This window comes from Oncorhynchus gorbuscha, linkage group LG15 (genome assembly GCF_021184085.1).
Source record: "Oncorhynchus gorbuscha isolate QuinsamMale2020 ecotype Even-year linkage group LG15, OgorEven_v1.0, whole genome shotgun sequence".
In the NCBI taxonomy this organism is placed as follows: domain Eukaryota; kingdom Metazoa; phylum Chordata; class Actinopteri; order Salmoniformes; family Salmonidae; genus Oncorhynchus; species Oncorhynchus gorbuscha.
This window is the reverse complement of record NC_060187.1, coordinates 65,641,056-65,659,679: the sequence shown is the minus strand read 5'-3', so window position 1 is coordinate 65,659,679 and position 18,624 is coordinate 65,641,056. Positions and strand designations below refer to the sequence as shown.

At 47.8% G+C, this 18,624-nt stretch overlaps 1 protein-coding gene across 1 annotated transcript in view; it reads right to left on the bottom strand.

The window, feature by feature from the left end:
* Nucleotides 1-12,591, bottom strand: part of LOC123997781 (SH3 domain-binding protein 5-like) — a 49,897-nt gene extending 37,306 nt beyond the window's left edge. The window contains exons 1-2 of the mRNA XM_046302333.1: nt 12,283-12,591; nt 11,587-11,649 (exon numbers count right to left, since the gene is read on the bottom strand). Coding sequence (XP_046158289.1) covers nt 11,587-11,649; nt 12,283-12,360 — 141 coding nt within the window. The 5' untranslated portion in view covers nt 12,361-12,591. The remainder of the gene's footprint in view (nt 1-11,586; nt 11,650-12,282) is intronic.
* Between the last annotated feature and the right edge of the window lie 6,033 nt (nt 12,592-18,624).

The window sequence follows — 18,624 nt, the reverse complement described above, 5'->3', positions numbered from 1 at the left end:
TGGGTATGAAAACTGTACAGCGTGTGTGAACAGGCCATGTAAACCATCTATTTCTCAATAGAGAAAATTCAGAGGATGCTCCATCTCTCCTCGTTATGCATTTCATCCCCCACTCTCTCCCTCTACTCCATCCCCCTTTTTCTGTTCTCATTTCCACCATCTCCCTCTTTTTCTCCAATAGCTGATACAGCAGAGGTTACAGTACAGTCTCTCTGCCCCTCACACCTCAGAGGTTACAGTACAGTCTCTCTGTCCCTCACACCTCAAAGGTTACAGTACAGTACAGTCTCTCTGTCCCTCACACCTCAAAGGTTACAGTACAGTACAGTCTCTCTGTCCCTCACACCTCAGAGGTTACAGTACAGTCTCTCTGTCCCTCACACCTCAGAGGTTACAGTACAGTACAGTCTCTCTGTCCCTCACACCTCAGAGGTTACAGTACAGTCTCTCTGTCCTTCACACCTCAGAGGTTACAGTACAGTACAGTCCCTCTGTCCCTCACACCTCAGAGGTTACAGTACAGTACAGTCTCTCTGTCCCTCACACCTCAAAGGTTACAGTACAGTACAGTCTCTCTGTCCCTCACACCTCAAAGGTTACAGTACAGTACAGTCTCTCTGTCCCTCACACCTCAGAGGTTACAGTACAGTTTCTCTGTCCCTCACACCTCAGAGGTTACAGTACAGTACAGTTTCTCTGTCCCTCACACCTCAGAGGTTACAGTACAGTCTCTCTGTCCCTCACACCTCAGAGGTTACAGCACAGTACAGTCTCTCTGTCCCTCACACCTCAGAGGTTACAGTACAGTACAGTTTCTCTGTCCCTCACACCTCAGAGGTTACAGTACAGTACAGTCTCTCTGTCCCTCACACCTCAGAGGTTACAGTACAGTACAGTTTCTCTGTCCCTCACACCTCAGAGGTTACAGTACAGTACAGTCTCTCTGTCCCTCACACCTCAGAGGTTACAGTACAGTCTCTCTGTCCCTCACACCTCAGAGGTTACAGTACAGTCTCTCTGTCTCTCACACCTCAGAGGTTACAGTACAGTACAGTTTCTCTGTCCCTCACACCTCAGAGGTTACAGTACAGTACAGTCTCTCTGTCCCTCACACCTCAGAGGTTACAGTACAGTCTCTCTGTCCCTCACACCTCAGAGGTTACAGTATATTACAGTACAGTCTCTCTGTCCCTCACACCTCAGAGGTTACAGTACAGTCTCTCTATCCCTCACACCTCAGAGGTTACAGTACAGTGCAGTCTCTCTGTCCCTCACACCTCAGAGGTTACAGTACAGTACAGTCTCTCTGTCCCTCACACCTCAGAGGTTACAGTACAGTACAGTTTCTCTGTCCCTCACACCTCAGAGATTACAGTACAGTCTCTCTGTCCCTCACACCTCAGAGGTTACATTACAGTAGAGTCTCTCTGTCCCTCACACCTCAGAGGTTACAGTACAGTACAGTTTCTCTGTCCCTCACACCTCAGAGGTTACAGTACAGTACAGTCTCTCTGTCCCTCACACCTCAGAGGTTACAGTACAGTTTCTCTGTCCCTCACACCTCAGAGGTTACAGTACAGTCTCTCTGTCCCTCACACCTCAGAGGTTACAGTACAGTGCAGTCTCTCTGTCCCTCACACCTCAGAGGTTACAGTACAGTCTCCCTGTCTCTCACACCTCAGAGGTTACAGTACAGTACAGTCTCTCTGTCCCTCACACCTCAGAGGTTACAGTACAGTACAGTCTCTCTGTCCCTCACACCTCAGAGGTTACAGTACAGTCTCTCTATCCCTCACACCTCAGAGGTTACAGTACAGTGCAGTCTCTCTGTCCCTCACACCTCAGAGGTTACAGTACAGTACAGTCTCTCTGTCCCTCACACCTCAGAGGTTACAGTACAGTCTCTCTGTCCCTCACACCTCAGAGGTTACAGTACAGTGCAGTCTCTCTGTCCCTCACACCTCAGAGGTTACAGTACAGTACAGTCTCTCTGTCCCTCACACCTCAGAGGTTACAGTACAGTGCAGTCTCTCTGTCCCACACACCTCAGAGATTACAGTACAGTACAGTTTCTCTGTCCCTCACACCTCAGAGGTTACAGTACAGTCTCTCTGTCCCTCACACCTCAGAGGTTACAGTACAGTGCAGTCTCTCTGTCCCTCACACCTCAGAGGTTACAGTACAGTCTCTCTGTCTCTCACACCTCAGAGGTTACAGTACAGTACAGTCTCTCTGTCCCTCACACCTCAGAGGTTACAGTACAGTACAGTACAGTCTCTCTGTCCCTCACACCTCAGAGGTTACAGTACAGTCTCTCTGTCCCTCACACCTCAGAGGTTACAGTACAGTGCAGTCTCTCTGTCCCTCACACCTCAGAGGTTACAGTACAGTACAGTCTCTCTGTCCCTCACACCTCAGAGGTTACAATACAGTACAGTCTCTCTGTCCCTCACACCTCAGAGGTTACAGTACAGTCTCTCTGTCCCTCACACCTCAGAGGTTACAGTACAGTGCAGTCTCTCTGTCCCTCACACCTCAGAGGTTACAGTACAGTACAGTCTCTCTGTCCCTCACACCTCAGAGGTTACAGTACAGTGCAGTCTCTCTGTCCCTCACACCTCAGATATTACAGTACAGTACAGTTTCTCTGTCCCTCACACCTCAGAGGTTACAGTACAGTCTCTTTGTCTCTCACACCTCAGAGGTTACAGTACAGTGCAGTCTCTCTGTCCTTCACACCTCAGAGGTTACAGTACAGTCTATCTGTCCCTCACACCTCAGAGGTTACAGTACAGTGCAGTCTCTCCGTCCCTCACACATCAGAGGTTACAGTGCAGTCTCTCTGTCCCTCACACCTCAGAGGTTACAGTACAGTGCAGTCTCTCTGTCCCTCACACCTCAGAGGTTACAGTACAGTGCAGTCTCTCCATCCCTCACACATCAGAGGTTACAGTACAGTACAGTCTCTCTGTCCCTCACACCTCAGAGATTACAGTACAGTCTATCTGTCCCTCACACCTCAGAGGTTACAGTACAGTGCAGTCTCTCCGTCCCTCACACCTCAGAGGTTACAGTACAGTGCAGTCTCTCCGTCCCTCACACCTCAGAGGTTACAGTACAGTCTCTCCGTCCCTCACACATCAGAGGTTACAGTACAGTGCAGTCTCTCCGTCCCTCACACCTCAGAGGTTACAGTACAGTACAGTCTCTCTGTCCCTCACACCTCAGAGGTTACAGTACAGTTTCTCTGTCCCTCACACCTCAGAGGTTACAGTACAGTCTCTCTGTCCCTCACACCTCAGAGGTTACAGTACAGTACAGTTTCTCTGTCCCTCACACCTCAGAGGTTACAGTACAGTCTCTCTGTCCCTCACACCTCAGAGGTTACAGTACAGTACAGTCTCTCTGTCCCTCACACCTCAGAGGTTACAGTACAGTACAGTTTCTCTGTCCCTCACACCTCAGAGGTTACAGTACAGTCTCTCTGTCCCTCACACCTCAGAGGTTACAGTACAGTGCAGTCTCTCTGTCCCTCACACCTCAGAGGTTACAGTACAGTACAGTCTCTCTGTCCCTCACACCTCAGAGGTTACAGTACAGTGCAGTCTCTCTGTCCCTCACACCTCAGATATTACAGTACAGTACAGTTTCTCTGTCCCTCACACCTCAGAGGTTACAGTACAGTCTCTCTGTCTCTCACACCTCAGAGGTTACAGTACAGTCTATCTGTCCCTCACACCTCAGAGGTTACAGTACAGTGCAGTCTCTCCGTCCCTCACACATCAGAGGTTACAGTGCAGTCTCTCTGTCCCTCACACCTCAGAGGTTACAGTACAGTGCAGTCTCTCTGTCCCTCACACCTCAGAGGTTACAGTACAGTGCAGTCTCTCCATCCCTCACACATCAGAGGTTACAGTACAGTACAGTCTCTCTGTCCCTCACACCTCAGAGGTTACAGTACAGTCTATCTGTCCCTCACACCTCAGAGGTTACAGTACAGTGCAGTCTCTCCGTCCCTCACACCTCAGAGGTTACAGTACAGTGCAGTCTCTCCGTCCCTCACACCTCAGAGGTTACAGTACAGTCTCTCCGTCCCTCACACATCAGAGGTTACAGTACAGTGCAGTCTCTCCGTCCCTCACACCTCAGAGGTTACAGTACAGTACAGTCTCTCTGTCCCTCACACCTCAGAGGTTACAGTACAGTCTCTCTGTCTCTCACACCTCAGAGGTTACAGTACAGTGCAGTCTCTCCGTCCCTCACACCTCAGAGGTTACAATACAGTACAGTCTCTCTGTCCCTCACACCTCAGAGGTTACAGTACAGTGCAGTCTCTCCGTCCCTCACACCTCAGAGGTTACAGTACAGTCTCTCCGTCCCTCACACCTCAGAGGTTACAGTACAGTACAGTCTCTCCGTCCCTCACACCTCAGAGGTTACAATACAGTACAGTCTCTCTGTCCCTCACACCTCAGAGGTTACAGTACAGTCTCTCTGTCCCTCACACCTCAGAGGTTACAGTACAGTGCAGTCTCTCTGTCCCTCACACCTCAGAGGTTACAGTACAGTACAGTCTCTCTGTCCCTCACACCTCAGAGGTTACAGTACAGTGCAGTCTCTCTGTCCCTCACACCTCAGAGATTACAGTACAGTACAGTTTCTCTGTCCCTCACACCTCAGAGGTTACAGTACAGTCTCTCTGTCTCTCACACCTCAGAGGTTACAGTACAGTACAGTCTCTCTCTCCCTCACACCTCAGAGGTTACAGGACAGTGCAGTCTCTCTGTCCCTCACACATCAGAGGTTACAGTACAGTACAGTCTCTCTGTCCTTCACACCTCAGAGGTTACAGTACAGTGCAGTCTCTCCATCCCTCACACATCAGAGGTTACAGTACAGTCTCTCTGTCCCTCACACATCAGAGGTTACAGTACAGTCTCTCTGTCCCTCACACATCAGAGGTTACAGTACAGTACAGTCTCTCTGTCCCTCACACATCAGAGGTTACAGTACAGTACAGTCTCTCCATCCTTCACACATCAGAGGTTACAGTACAGTACAGTCTCTCTGTCCCTCACACCTCAGAGGTTACAGTACAGTGCAGTCTCTCTGTCCCTCACACCTCAGAGGTTACAGTACAGTACAGTCTCTCTGTCCCTCACACCTCAGAGGTTACAGTACAGTCTATCTGTCCCTCACACCTCAGAGGTTACAGTACAGTGCAGTCTCTCCGTCCCTCACACATCAGAGGTTACAGTGCAGTCTCTCTGTCCCTCACACCTCAGAGGTTACAGTACAGTACAGTCTCTCTGTCCCTCACACCTCAGAGGTTACAGTACAGTACAGTTTCTCTGTCCCTCACACCTCAGAGGTTACAGTACAGTGCAGTCTCTCTGTCCCTCACACCTCAGAGGTTACAGTACAGTACAGTTTCTCTGTCCCTCACACATCAGAGGTTACAGTACAGTGCAGTCTCTCCGTCCCTCACACCTCAGAGGTTACAGTACAGTGCAGTCTCTCCGTCCCTCACACCTCAGAGGTTACAGTACAGTGCAGTCTCTCCGTCCCTCACACCTCAGAGATTACAGTACAGTCTCTCCGTCCCTCACACCTCAGAGGTTACAGTGCAGTCTCTCCGTCCCTCACACATCAGAGGTTACAGTACAGTCTCTCCGTCCCTCACACATCAGAGGTTACAGTACAGTCTCTCCGTCCCTCACACATCAGAGGTTACAGTACAGTCTCTCCGTCCCTCACACATCAGAGGTTACAGTACAGTCTCTCCGTCCCTCACACATCAGAGGTTACAGTACAGTCTCTCCGTCCCTCACACATCAGAGGTTACAGTACAGTCTCTCCGTCCCTCACACATCAGAGGTTACAGTACAGTCTCTCCGTCCCTCACACATCAGAGGTTACAGTACAGTCTCTCCGTCCCTCACACATCAGAGGTTACAGTACAGTCTCTCCGTCCCTCACACATCAGAGGTTACAGTACAGTCTCTCCGTCCCTCACACATCAGAGGTTACAGTACAGTCTCTCCGTCCCTCACACATCAGAGGTTACAGTACAGTCTCTCCGTCCCTCACACCTCAGAGGTTACAGTACAGTCTCTCTGTCCCTCACACCTCAGAGGTTACAGTACAGTCTCTCCGTCCCTCACACCTCAGAGGTTACAGTACACATCAGAGGTTACAGTCTCTCCGTCCCTCACACCTCAGAGGTTACAGTACAGTCTCTCTGTCCCTCACACCTCAGAGGTTACAATACAGTCTCTCCGTCCCTCACACCTCAGAGGTTACAGTACAGTCTCTCTGTCCCTCACACCTCAGAGGTTACAGTACAGTCTCTCCGTCCCTCACACCTCAGAGGTTACAGTACAGTCTCTCTGTCCCTCACACCTCAGAGGTTACAGTACAGTCTCTCCGTCCCTCACACCTCAGAGGTTACAGTACAGTCTCTCCGTCCCTCACACCTCAGAGGTTACAGTACAGTCTCTCTGTCCCTCACACCTCAGAGGTTACAGTACAGTCTCTCCGTCCCTCACACCTCAGAGGTTACAGTACAGTCTCTCCGTCCCTCACACCTCAGAGGTTACAGTACAGTCTCTCCGTCCCTCACACCTCAGAGGTTACAGTACAGTCTCTCCGTCCCTCACACCTCAGAGGTTACAGTACAGTCTCTCCGTCCCTCACACATCAGAGGTTACAGTACAGTCTCTCCGTCCCTCACACATCAGAGGTTACAGTACAGTCTCTCCGTCCCTCACACCTCAGAGGTTACAGTACAGTCTCTCCGTCCCTCACACATCAGAGGTTACAGTACAGTCTCTCCGTCCCTCACACATCAGAGGTTACAGTACAGTCTCTCTCCGTCCCTCACACATCAGAGGTTACAGTACAGTCTCTCCGTCCCTCACACATCAGAGGTTACAGTACAGTCTCTCCGTCCCTCACACCTCAGAGGTTACAGTACAGTACAGTCTCTCTGTCCCTCACACATCAGAGGTTACAGTACAGTCTCTCCGTCCCTCACACATCAGAGGTTACAGTACAGTCTCTCCGTCCCTCACACATCAGAGGTTACAGTACAGTCTCTCCGTCCCTCACACCTCAGAGGTTACAGTACAGTACAGTCTCTCTGTCCCTCACACCTCAGAGGTTACAGTACAGTACAGTCTCTCCGTCCCTCACACATCAGAGGTTACAGTACAGTCTCTCCGTCCCTCACACATCAGAGGTTACAGTACAGTCTCTCCGTCCCTCACACATCAGAGGTTACAGTACAGTCTCTCCGTCCCTCACACATCAGAGGTTACAGTACAGTCTCTCCGTCCCTCACACCTCAGAGGTTACAGTACAGTACAGTCTCTCCGTCCCTCACACATCAGAGGTTACAGTACAGTCTCTCCGTCCCTCACACATCAGAGGTTACAGTACAGTCTCTCCGTCCCTCACACATCAGAGGTTACAGTACAGTCTCTCCGTCCCTCACACATCAGAGGTTACAGTACAGTCTCTCCGTCCCTCACACATCAGAGGTTACAGTACAGTCTCTCCGTCCCTCACACATCAGAGGTTACAGTACAGTCTCTCCGTCCCTCACACATCAGAGGTTACAGTACAGTCTCTCCGTCCCTCACACATCAGAGGTTACAGTACAGTCTCTCCGTCCCTCACACATCAGAGGTTACAGTACAGTCTCTCCGTCCCTCACACCTCAGAGGTTACAGTACAGTACAGTCTCTCCGTCCCTCACACATCAGAGGTTACAGTACAGTCTCTCCGTCCCTCACACATCAGAGGTTACAGTACAGTCTCTCCGTCCCTCACACATCAGAGGTTACAGTACAGTCTCTCCGTCCCTCACACATCAGAGGTTACAGTACAGTCTCTCTGTCCCTCACACATCAGAGGTTACAGTACAGTCTCTCCGTCCCTCACACATCAGAGGTTACAGTACAGTCTCTCCGTCCCTCACACATCAGAGGTTACAGTACAGTCTCTCTGTCCCTCACACATCAGAGGTTACAGTACAGTCTCTCTGTCCCTCACACATCAGAGGTTACAGTACAGTCTCTCCGTCCCTCACACATCAGAGGTTACAGTACAGTCTCTCCGTCCCTCACACATCAGAGGTTACAGTACAGTCTCTCTGTCACTCACACATCAGAGGTTACAGTACAGTCTCTCCGTCCCTCACACATCAGAGGTTACAGTACAGTCTCTCCGTCCCTCACACATCAGAGGTTACAGTACAGTCTCTCCGTCCCTCACACATCAGAGGTTACAGTACAGTCTCTCCGTCCCTCACACATCAGAGGTTACAGTACAGTCTCTCCGTCCCTCACACATCAGAGGTTACAGTACAGTCTCTCCGTCCCTCACACATCAGAGGTTGCAGTACAGTCTCTCCGTCCCTCACACATCAGAGGTTACAGTACAGTCTCTCCGTCCCTCACACCTCAGAGGTTACAATACAGTCTCTCCGTCCCTCACACCTCAGAGGTTACAGTACAGTCTCTCCGTCCCTCACACATCAGAGGTTACAGTACAGTCTCTCCGTCCCTCACACATCAGAGGTTGCAGTACAGTCTCTCCGTCCCTCACACATCAGAGGTTACAGTACAGTCTCTCCGTCCCTCACACCTCAGAGGTTACAATACAGTCTCTCCGTCCCTCACACCTCAGAGGTTACAGTACAGTCTCTCCGTCCCTCACACCTCAGAGGTTACAGTACAGTCTCTCCATCCCTCACACATCAGAGGTTACAGTACAGTACAGTCTCTCCGTCCCTCACACCTCAGAGGTTACAGTACAGTACAGTCTCTCCGTCCCTCACACATCAGAGGTTACAGTACAGTCTCTCCGTCCCTCACACATCAGAGGTTACAGTACAGTCTCTCCGTCCCTCACACATCAGAGGTTACAGTACAGTACAGTCTCTCTGTCCCTCACACCTCAGAGGTTACAGTACAGTCTCTCTGTCCTTCACACCTCAGAGGTTACAGTACAGTCTCTCCGTCCCTCACACATCAGAGGTTACAGTACAGTCTCTCCGTCCCTCACACATCAGAGGTTACAGTACAGTCTCTCCGTCCCTCACACATCAGAGGTTACAGTACAGTCTCTCCGTCCCTCACACATCAGAGGTTACAGTACAGTCTCTCCGTCCCTCACACATCAGAGGTTACAGTACAGTCTCTCCGTCTCTCACACATCAGAGGTTACAGTACAGTCTCTCCGTCCCTCACACATCAGAGGTTACAGTACAGTCTCTCCGTCCCTCACACATCAGAGGTTACAGTACAGTCTCTCCGTCCCTCACACATCAGAGGTTACAGTACAGTCTCTCCGTCCCTCACACATCAGAGGTTACAGTACAGTCTCTCCGTCCCTCACACATCAGAGGTTACAGTACAGTCTCTCCGTCCCTCACACCTCAGAGGTTACAGTACAGTACAGTCTCTCCGTCCCTCACACATCAGAGGTTACAGTACAGTCTCTCCGTCCCTCACACATCAGAGGTTACAGTACAGTCTCTCCGTCCCTCACACATCAGAGGTTACAGTACAGTCTCTCCGTCCCTCACACATCAGAGGTTACAGTACAGTCTCTCTGTCCCTCACACATCAGAGGTTACAGTACAGTCTCTCCGTCCCTCACACATCAGAGGTTACAGTACAGTCTCTCCGTCCCTCACACATCAGAGGTTACAGTACAGTCTCTCCGTCCCTCACACATCAGAGGTTACAGTACAGTCTCTCCGTCCCTCACACATCAGAGGTTACAGTACAGTCTCTCCGTCCCTCACACCTCAGGGGTTACAGTACAGTCTCTCCGTCCCTCACACATCAGAGGTTACAGTACAGTCTCTCCGTCCCTCACACATCAGAGGTTACAGTACAGTCTCTCCGTCCCTCACACCTCAGAGGTTACAGTACAGTCTCTCCGTCCCTCACACCTCAGGGGTTACAGTACAGTCTCTCCGTCCCTCACACATCAGAGGTTACAGTACAGTCTCTCCGTCCCTCACACATCAGAGGTTACAGTACAGTCTCTCCGTCCCTCACACCTCAGAGGTTACAGTACAGTCTCTCCGTCCCTCACACATCAGAGGTTACAGTACAGTCTCTCCGTCCCTCACACCTCAGGGGTTACAGTACAGTCTCTCCGTCCCTCACACATCAGAGGTTACAGTACAGTCTCTCCATCCCTCACACATCAGAGGTTACAGTACAGTCTCTCCGTCCCTCACACCTCAGAGGTTACAGTACAGTCTCTCCGTCCCTCACACATCAGAGGTTACAGTACAGTCTCTCCGTCCCTCACACATCAGAGGTTACAGTATAGTCTCTCCGTCCCTCACACATCAGAGGTTACAGTACAGTCTCTCCGTCCCTCACACCTCAGAGGTTACAGTACAGTCTCTCTGTCCCTCACACATCAGAGGTTACAGTACAGTCTCTCCGTCCCTCACACATCAGAGGTTACAGTACAGTCTCTCCGTCCCTCACACATCAGAGGTTAGGTTTTGTTTGTGTGTCTGATGCAAAGGGTTCCCACAGAGACCTTTATCTGATATTTTGAGACATTCATTTTGTTTACAGATTGGTGGAGCCACCGGCAAGGACTCACGTCCATGTCAAATAGACACGCTTCCCCAATTGGCGCACTGTTGAATCCAACAGCAGCCAGCTGTGCACTGAGAGACCACATCAAACTGGGTCTACAAATAAACAGATTCGACCATGATCCTCTGACTCAACAACAACACAGAGGGGGTATAATCGGAACTCGAAAAACGAGTAAATATTCCACAAGCACTCATTGAACCTCAAGATCAATGGAAACATTGTACTTTAAGTTATTGACGCTTTATGCTGCTCAAGGCGGTGAGGATCCAGTAAACATTAGAAATGACAGGTATTTTATAGACTGAGTGGCTCCTTTCACCCAAACAGATTTCCTAAAGACACTTTTACCTTTTAATACAGTTCCAAATAGGTATGTGACTGACAGCGCCGTGTGCTACCACTTTACTGACATTTAACAGCATCCAAAGATCAACATCCTGCAACATAAACCACCTCAATGACCTGAACAGATCATCTTTCATATGCAGAGGTCAATGTCTAATGGTTGAAAGGAATTCTTTGATAGTGGGTCACCTTGCAATTGTCGATCAGTGTCAGCCATGTGGTGCACTTTGGAGGGATGTCAAACTTGAAAGTGTGTGTGTGTGTGTGTGTGTGTGTGTGTGTGTGTGTGTGTGTGTGTGTGTGTGTGTGTGTGTGTGTGTGTGTGTGTGTGTGTGTGTGTGTGTGTGTGTGTGTGTGTGTGTGTGTGTGTGTGTGTGTGTGTGTGTGTGTGTGTGTGTGTGTGTGTGTGTGTGAGTGAGTGAGTGAGTGAGTGAGTGAGTGAGTGAGTGAGTGAGTGAGTGAGTGAGTGAGTGAGTGAGTGAGTGAGTGAGTGAGTGAGTGAGTGAGTGAGTGTGAGTGAGTGAGTGAGTGTGTGTGTGTGTGTGTGTGTGTGTGTGTGTGTGTGTGTGTGTGTGTGTGTGTGTGTGTGTGTGTACTGTTTTACCTCCAGTTGTGTCTCACATCTGTTGATGTCGTCTGTAGACTGGTTGAGTTTCTCCAGTTCTCCCTGTAAGAAAGAGAGGAAAGGACAATATTGAGCAACACCAAGAGAAAGGAATGTAGCACACAGTATCTGGGAAGTCTGCAACATCTGGAATGTACAGTATCTGGGAAGTGTTACACTTCTATGAAATACTAGACTGGACAATAGAAGTTAGCCAGAGTGATGGTTTGAACGAACACAAGAATCAGCTACTATCTTGATTTGTGAATATATTAAATGCACATTGCTTTTAAGGTTAAACAGTGTTGTTTTTCAACCAATGAATAGCCTAATACACAGCAGAGGGTATATTCAGATGAACATGCTCTTTGAGCGTCAGGCCTTTACTCCCATGCATTCCACTAAATCAAAAACAAGGTTGGCTAAAACATAGCCCATCATAAACATAACCAGTAGGTCTACATCGCAACTAAGTCAGGTACAATACAGACATTTTGTTCAAGGTAGACAGACACTCTTGATAAATCAATAAAACAATTTTTTTTAAACAATTTGACCCCAAATCAGGCAGACTTTCTGCCAGTGATAATACATACTCTTAAAATGTCCATTGGATAGTGAACATATCAAATGCAGTTAAATGAATTGATTAGTTAGTCTCAATTGAAACAAAGAACAATTGTTATTATAACGTACCTGAATTCTAGGGTCCACCTCCTCTTCTTCGTATTCCGAATCTTCATCAGACCTATTTTCCTTCTCCAAATGGTCCATTCTGGATGATAAAGCTGTGTGCTGTCGGAGCGAACAAAGCCAATTTCCAAGAGACGCTCTAACAGCGACACAGGAATTTCCAGAACACTCTCAATCACACTGCAACGTTGGCAATGATAAAAACGATTTTTGAAATATGTATAATCAAGGCGATATGCAGGTAATTGAAAGACAAAAGAGTGATAATCGTCATGTATGTCAATTGACTGAGCAGCGCTCTGTCTGCGTCCAATACACTGAGCAAGTGATGATGAAATGTGTACGAGTATCTACAGCGTAACGTTACGCCCCTTCTGCTGTCCCAAACCGATACATTTATAGATGTATGTACCACCAGAGACAACTTAATGTGTGGTAAAACAGTTATAACACGCTGAATATACAACTTGGGAAGCTCAATACTTTTTTTATACATTTCATTAATATTTATTTATTCCCACAATAAAATGTTCCATATTTCAGATAATAATGAATGGTATTGGTATTTAATGAATAACCTCAGATATTCAGTTCCCCTGAATTCCACAAATGCCAGTTAGCCATACCCAACCAGATACCCTCTTTGTATTAGTCAACTCCAAAATACCAGATACTCTCTATTCTAGACTCACTTTTTCCAATTTTCAGATACCATATACTGTGTACTCATAACATAAGTAGCATGATACAGTAAATGAATGGGGGGATGTCTTATAGAGTTAACATGCTATGTAGGTCTGTTAGGTCTGTTAGGTCTGGATTCAAAGAAATAGAGTTCAAGAACAATATGATGATGCATCATTCATAGATCTAGAATTATATTCATATGGTATCATGCACGTCAGTTGTAGATAAATACTCACCCCAAGTAATATCAGAATGGGAAATGGCCTATATAATCAAAACCTTATGTTATATTGATTTATAGCTTCCAGCTTTTTATAACAATTCCTTCCCGTTTAAATTATACCCATAATAAGGCACATTTATGTTCTAAAATCATATTAAAAGGCATTATTTAAAGCAACACGATCTGTGTTTCAGAAGTTGAGATGCTGTTGTGTAAAAACCCACACCAATCATATTAGACAGGAATCATTTGTTTTGTTGTTTACATCTGAGTGGAACTGTCCCCTTTTCTTCATGGACTATTTTTCTATCTAAATCTTTTTAAATCTCACTTTCTCTCAATCTAAGGTAATGGAATGCCCGATATGTCAATGCAATGTGTAGGTGGTAATGTTATAAAGAGCTTGTGAAGCGACAGAGGCTTTGAATGACACATATCAGTGCTATTGCTTGACATTAGAACCTAAGGCTCGGTTATCATTCAACTACCATTAGAATGCTTGATTTCGAGTTATTTTACTGCAGTGCACTATGATGACAAGACAGAACTATCAAAGCTATTGAGCCCATACAATCTCATCAAGTTCACTTCTTGTTAGCTGTGTTTGTTCCATCCTGATTCAGACACCATGTGACCCAGATATAGTAAATATGATTAGATAGGCAAATAGCACCCATTCACATCATCAGTGAAGGACCCTTATCCTCAGACACAGTTCTGTTCAACAGCCCATTTTGTTCGTTAACCTCAGAATATAAGAGGTCCTTATCGGCGCTGCAGTGCGTGATTAGACAGCCGTGGATAGTAAGGTGAGCTACAGTACGTAAGTACAGGGTACTCAGACACGGTGGTGCCTTCAGGGCATAGCTAGGACAGGAGGATAGCATCTCTGCAGTGTGGGACTACATCCAGGTATTACACCCTCTTTTTCTCCCACACATACAAACACACACCACATGGACCTGTATTCCCACAGGTACAGTCAACACAAACACACACCACTTGGACCTGTATTCACACAGGTACAGTCAACACACACACACCTTTTGGACCTGTATTCACACAGGTACAGTCAACACAAACACACACCACTTGGACCTGTATTCACACAGGTACAGTCAACACAAACACACACCTCTTGGACCTGTATGCACACAGGTACAGTCAACACAAACACACACCTCTTGGACCTGTATTCACACAGGTACAGTCAACACAAACACACACATCTTGGACCTGTATTCACACAGGTACAGTCAACACAAACACACACCTCTTGGACCTGTATTCACACAGGTACAGTCAACACAAACACACACCTCTTGGACCTGTATTCACACAGGTACAGTCAACACAAACACACACCTCTTGGACCTGTATTCACACAGGTACAGTCAACACAAACACACACCTCTTGGACCTGTATTCACACAGATACAGTCAACACAAACACACACTATTGGACCTGTATTCACACAGGTACAGTCAACACAAACACACACCTCTTGGACCTGTATTCACACAGGTACAGTCAACACAAACACACACCTCTTGGACCTGTATTCACACAGGTACAGTCAACACAAACACACACCTCTTGGACCTGTATTCACACAGGTACAGTCAACACAAACACACACCTCTTGGACCTGTATTCACACAGGTACAGTCAACACAAACACACACCTCTTGGACCTGTATTCACACAGGTACAGTCAACACAAACACAGGTGCCTACTTACTCCTTCTATCGCTCTCTCTTTCTCTCCCTCTCTCAGTTCATTAGAACGTGCGTCGAAGATGTCGTTCCCATAGCAACGATAAAAACATTCCCTAACCAGAAACCGTGGATTGATGGCAGCATTCGCGTGAAACTGAAAGCGCGAACCACTGCTTTTAATCAGGGCAAGGTGTCTGGCAACATGACTGAATACAAACAGTGCAGCTATTCCCTCCGTAAGGCTATCAAACAAGCTAAGCGTCAGTACAGAGACAAAGTGGAATCTCAATTCAATGGCTCAGACACAAGAGGCATGTGGCAGGGTCTACAGTCAATCACGGACTACAAGATGAAATCCAGCCCAGTCACGGACCAGGATGTCTTGCTCCCAGGCAGACTAAATAACTTTTTTGCCCGCTTTGAGGACAATACAGTGCCACTGACACGGCCTGCAACGGAAACATGCAGTCTCTCCTTCACTGCAGCCGAGGTGATTAAGACATTTAAACGTGTTAACCCTCGCAAGGCTGCAGGCCCAGACGGCATCCCCAGCCGCGCCCTCCGAGCATGCGCAGACCAGCTGGCCGGTGTGTTTACGGACATATTCAATCAATCCCTATACCAGTCTGCTGTTCCCACATGCTTCAAGAGGGCCACCATTGTTCCTGTTCCCAAGAAAGCTAAGGTAACTGAGCTAAACGACTACCGCCCCGTAGCACTCACTTCCGTCATCATGAAGTGCTTTGAGAGACTAGTCAAGGACCATATCACCTCCACCCTACCTGACACCCTAGACCCACTCCAATTTGCTTACCGCCCAAATAGGTCCACAGACGATGCAATCTCAACCACACTGCACACTGCCCTAACCCACCTGGACAAGAGGAATACCTATGTGAGAATGCTGTTCATCGACTACAGCTCGGCATTCAACACCATAGTACCCTCCAAGCTCGTCATCAAGCTCGAGACCCTGGGTCTCGACCCCGCCCTGTGCAACTGGGTACTGGACTTCCTGACGGGCCGCCCCCAGGTGGTGAGGGTAGGCAACAACATCTCCTCCCCGCTGATCCTCAACACGGGGGCCCCACAAGGGTGCGTTCTGAGCCCTCTCCTGTACTCCCTGTTCACCCACGACTGCGTGGCCACGCACGCCTCCAACTCAATCATCAAGTTTGCGGACGACACAACAGTGGTAGGCTTGATTACCAACAACGACGAGACGGCCTACAGGGAGGAGGTGAGGGCCCTTGGAGTGTGGTGTCAGGAAAATAACCTCACACTCAACGTCAACAAAACTAAGGAGATGATTGTGGACTTCAGGAAACAGCAGAGGGAACACCCCCCTATCCACATCGATGGAACAGTAGTGGAGAGGGTAGCTAGTTTTAAGTTCCTCGGCATACACATCACAGACAAACTGAATTGGTCCACTCACACAGACAGCGTCGTGAAGAAGGCGCAGCAGCGCCTATTCAACCTCAGGAGGCTGAAGAAATTCGGCTTGTCACCAAAAGCACTCACAAACTTCTACAGATGCACAATCGAGAGCATCCTGGCGGGCTGTATCACCGCCTGGTATGGCAACTGCTCCGCCCTCAACCGTAAGGCTCTCCAGAGGGTAGTGAGGACTGCACAACGCATCACCGGGGCAAACTACCTGCCCTCCAGGACACCTACACCACCCGTTGTTACAGGAAGGCCATAAAGATCATCAAGGACATCAACCACCCGAACCACTGCCTGTTCACCCCGCTATCATCCAGAAGGCGAGGTCAGTACAGGTGCATCAAAGCTGGGACCGAGAGACTGAAAAACAGCTTCTATCTCAAGGCCATCAGACTGTTAAATAGCCACCACTAACATTGAGTGGCTGCTGCCAATACACTGTCATTGACACTGACCCAACTCCAGCCATTTTAATAATGGGAATTGATGGGAAATGATGTAAATATATCACTAGCCACTTTAAACAATGCTACCTTATATAATGTTACTTACCCTACATTATTCATCTCATATACATATGTATATACTGTACTCTACAACATCGACTGCATCCTTATGTAACACATGTATCACTAGCCACTTTAACTATGCCACTTTGTTTACTTTGTCTACATACTCATCTCATATGTATATACTGTACTCGATACCATCTACTGTATGCTGCTCTGTACCATCACTCATTCATATATCCTTATGTACATGTTCCTTATCCCCTTACACTGTGTATAAGACAGTAGTTTTGGAATTGTTAGTTAGATTACTTGTTGGTTATCACTGCATTGTCGGAACTAGAAGCACAAGCATTTCGCTACACTCGCATTAACATCTGCTAACCATGTGTATGTGACAAATAAAAATTTGATTTGATTTGATTTGATTCATACCCACATCCAGACACCCTTGTTTTCATTCCCCATGCCCATCAGAGGGGAAAGAGAGAAGCAGAGGATGGCTTGCAAGCAGACCGGCAGATTGAGGGGGGTGATTGTTTTGACAGTTATGTAACTCAGACTGTCTGGCTGCTCACCTTAAAACCAGCGAACAGACCAGCTAGAGCGGGCCTGTCAGAACTCCAGTTCACTGACAGTGTTAATAACGAGACACGGCGACAGGAGGAAGCAGATCAACCAGTCAGGAAAACCTCAATGACTTCTCCCACAGCGCAGCGCTCCAATCTGATTGGGTCGTGTCCCGTTTGGAAAACCGTCTTGGAATACATCCGCTACCCATTCACCGACAGAGAATAACATGCCTCATTTAGGAGGATCACATATATTGTATACAGCCCAGTAGGATGGCAGTGATCAGGCGGGGAGTGGGAGTATGCAGTATATCAAGAAACAATGTGAAATCAGGATTAGTGTTTCAATAGGCTTTCATACCTACATAGACAACAGTGTTTCTCCAATACTTTTTAAAAACCATAATCCCACAAAAGTCACATCTAGGACTGTGAACACATGTATTTATTTATTTGACTGAAATCAATATAAGTCACTATCATTAAGATCCCTTCCTAGGTAATTATAGAGGAAACGGTGTATCTCACAAGCCTATAGCTTCCCACATTACATCACTGTAACTACTATCAAAAGCACAAGGTCATCTACAGCAGTCAGCATGTTGTCCACCCAATGGAATTAGTCTGAATAACAGGATATGTCAAACCCCTCCAGATATAGAGTACTAGAAGGCCATGAGCTCTTGTGGAGCAGAGCTGACCTCAGCCGGAGCCTGTGCCTGTGCGAGAGTCTTTTCTACAGGAAGTGCCCTCTCTATAAAGGAAAAGACACAGCAATATAAGAGAGGCGGATCTTGGCATGGTCCTGTTTAGTAGGGCGGAACGCTCAGAACATTGAGGAGAGAGATGGATTGTGTAGAACGGACAACGCTGATAGATATGTGCTATATTCATTGAACGTGGAATAGAGTTCTGTTACCCAGTGGGTCGGTCTGACCGGGGCACTGCACTGATTATCTGATCTATAAATCAACCCCATTTCTAAACAGATGATAGATCTCTTTCAGAGATGAATGTCAGTGAAACTGTGCAAAGCCTTTCTCAGACTAATCTCTTGTGGACAGATATTAACATGGGCTCCCGAGTGGCGCAGCAGTCTATGGCACTGCACCTCAGTGCTAAAGGTTGTCACTACAGTCCCTGGTTTGATTCCAGGCGGAATCACATCCGACTGTGATCGGGAGC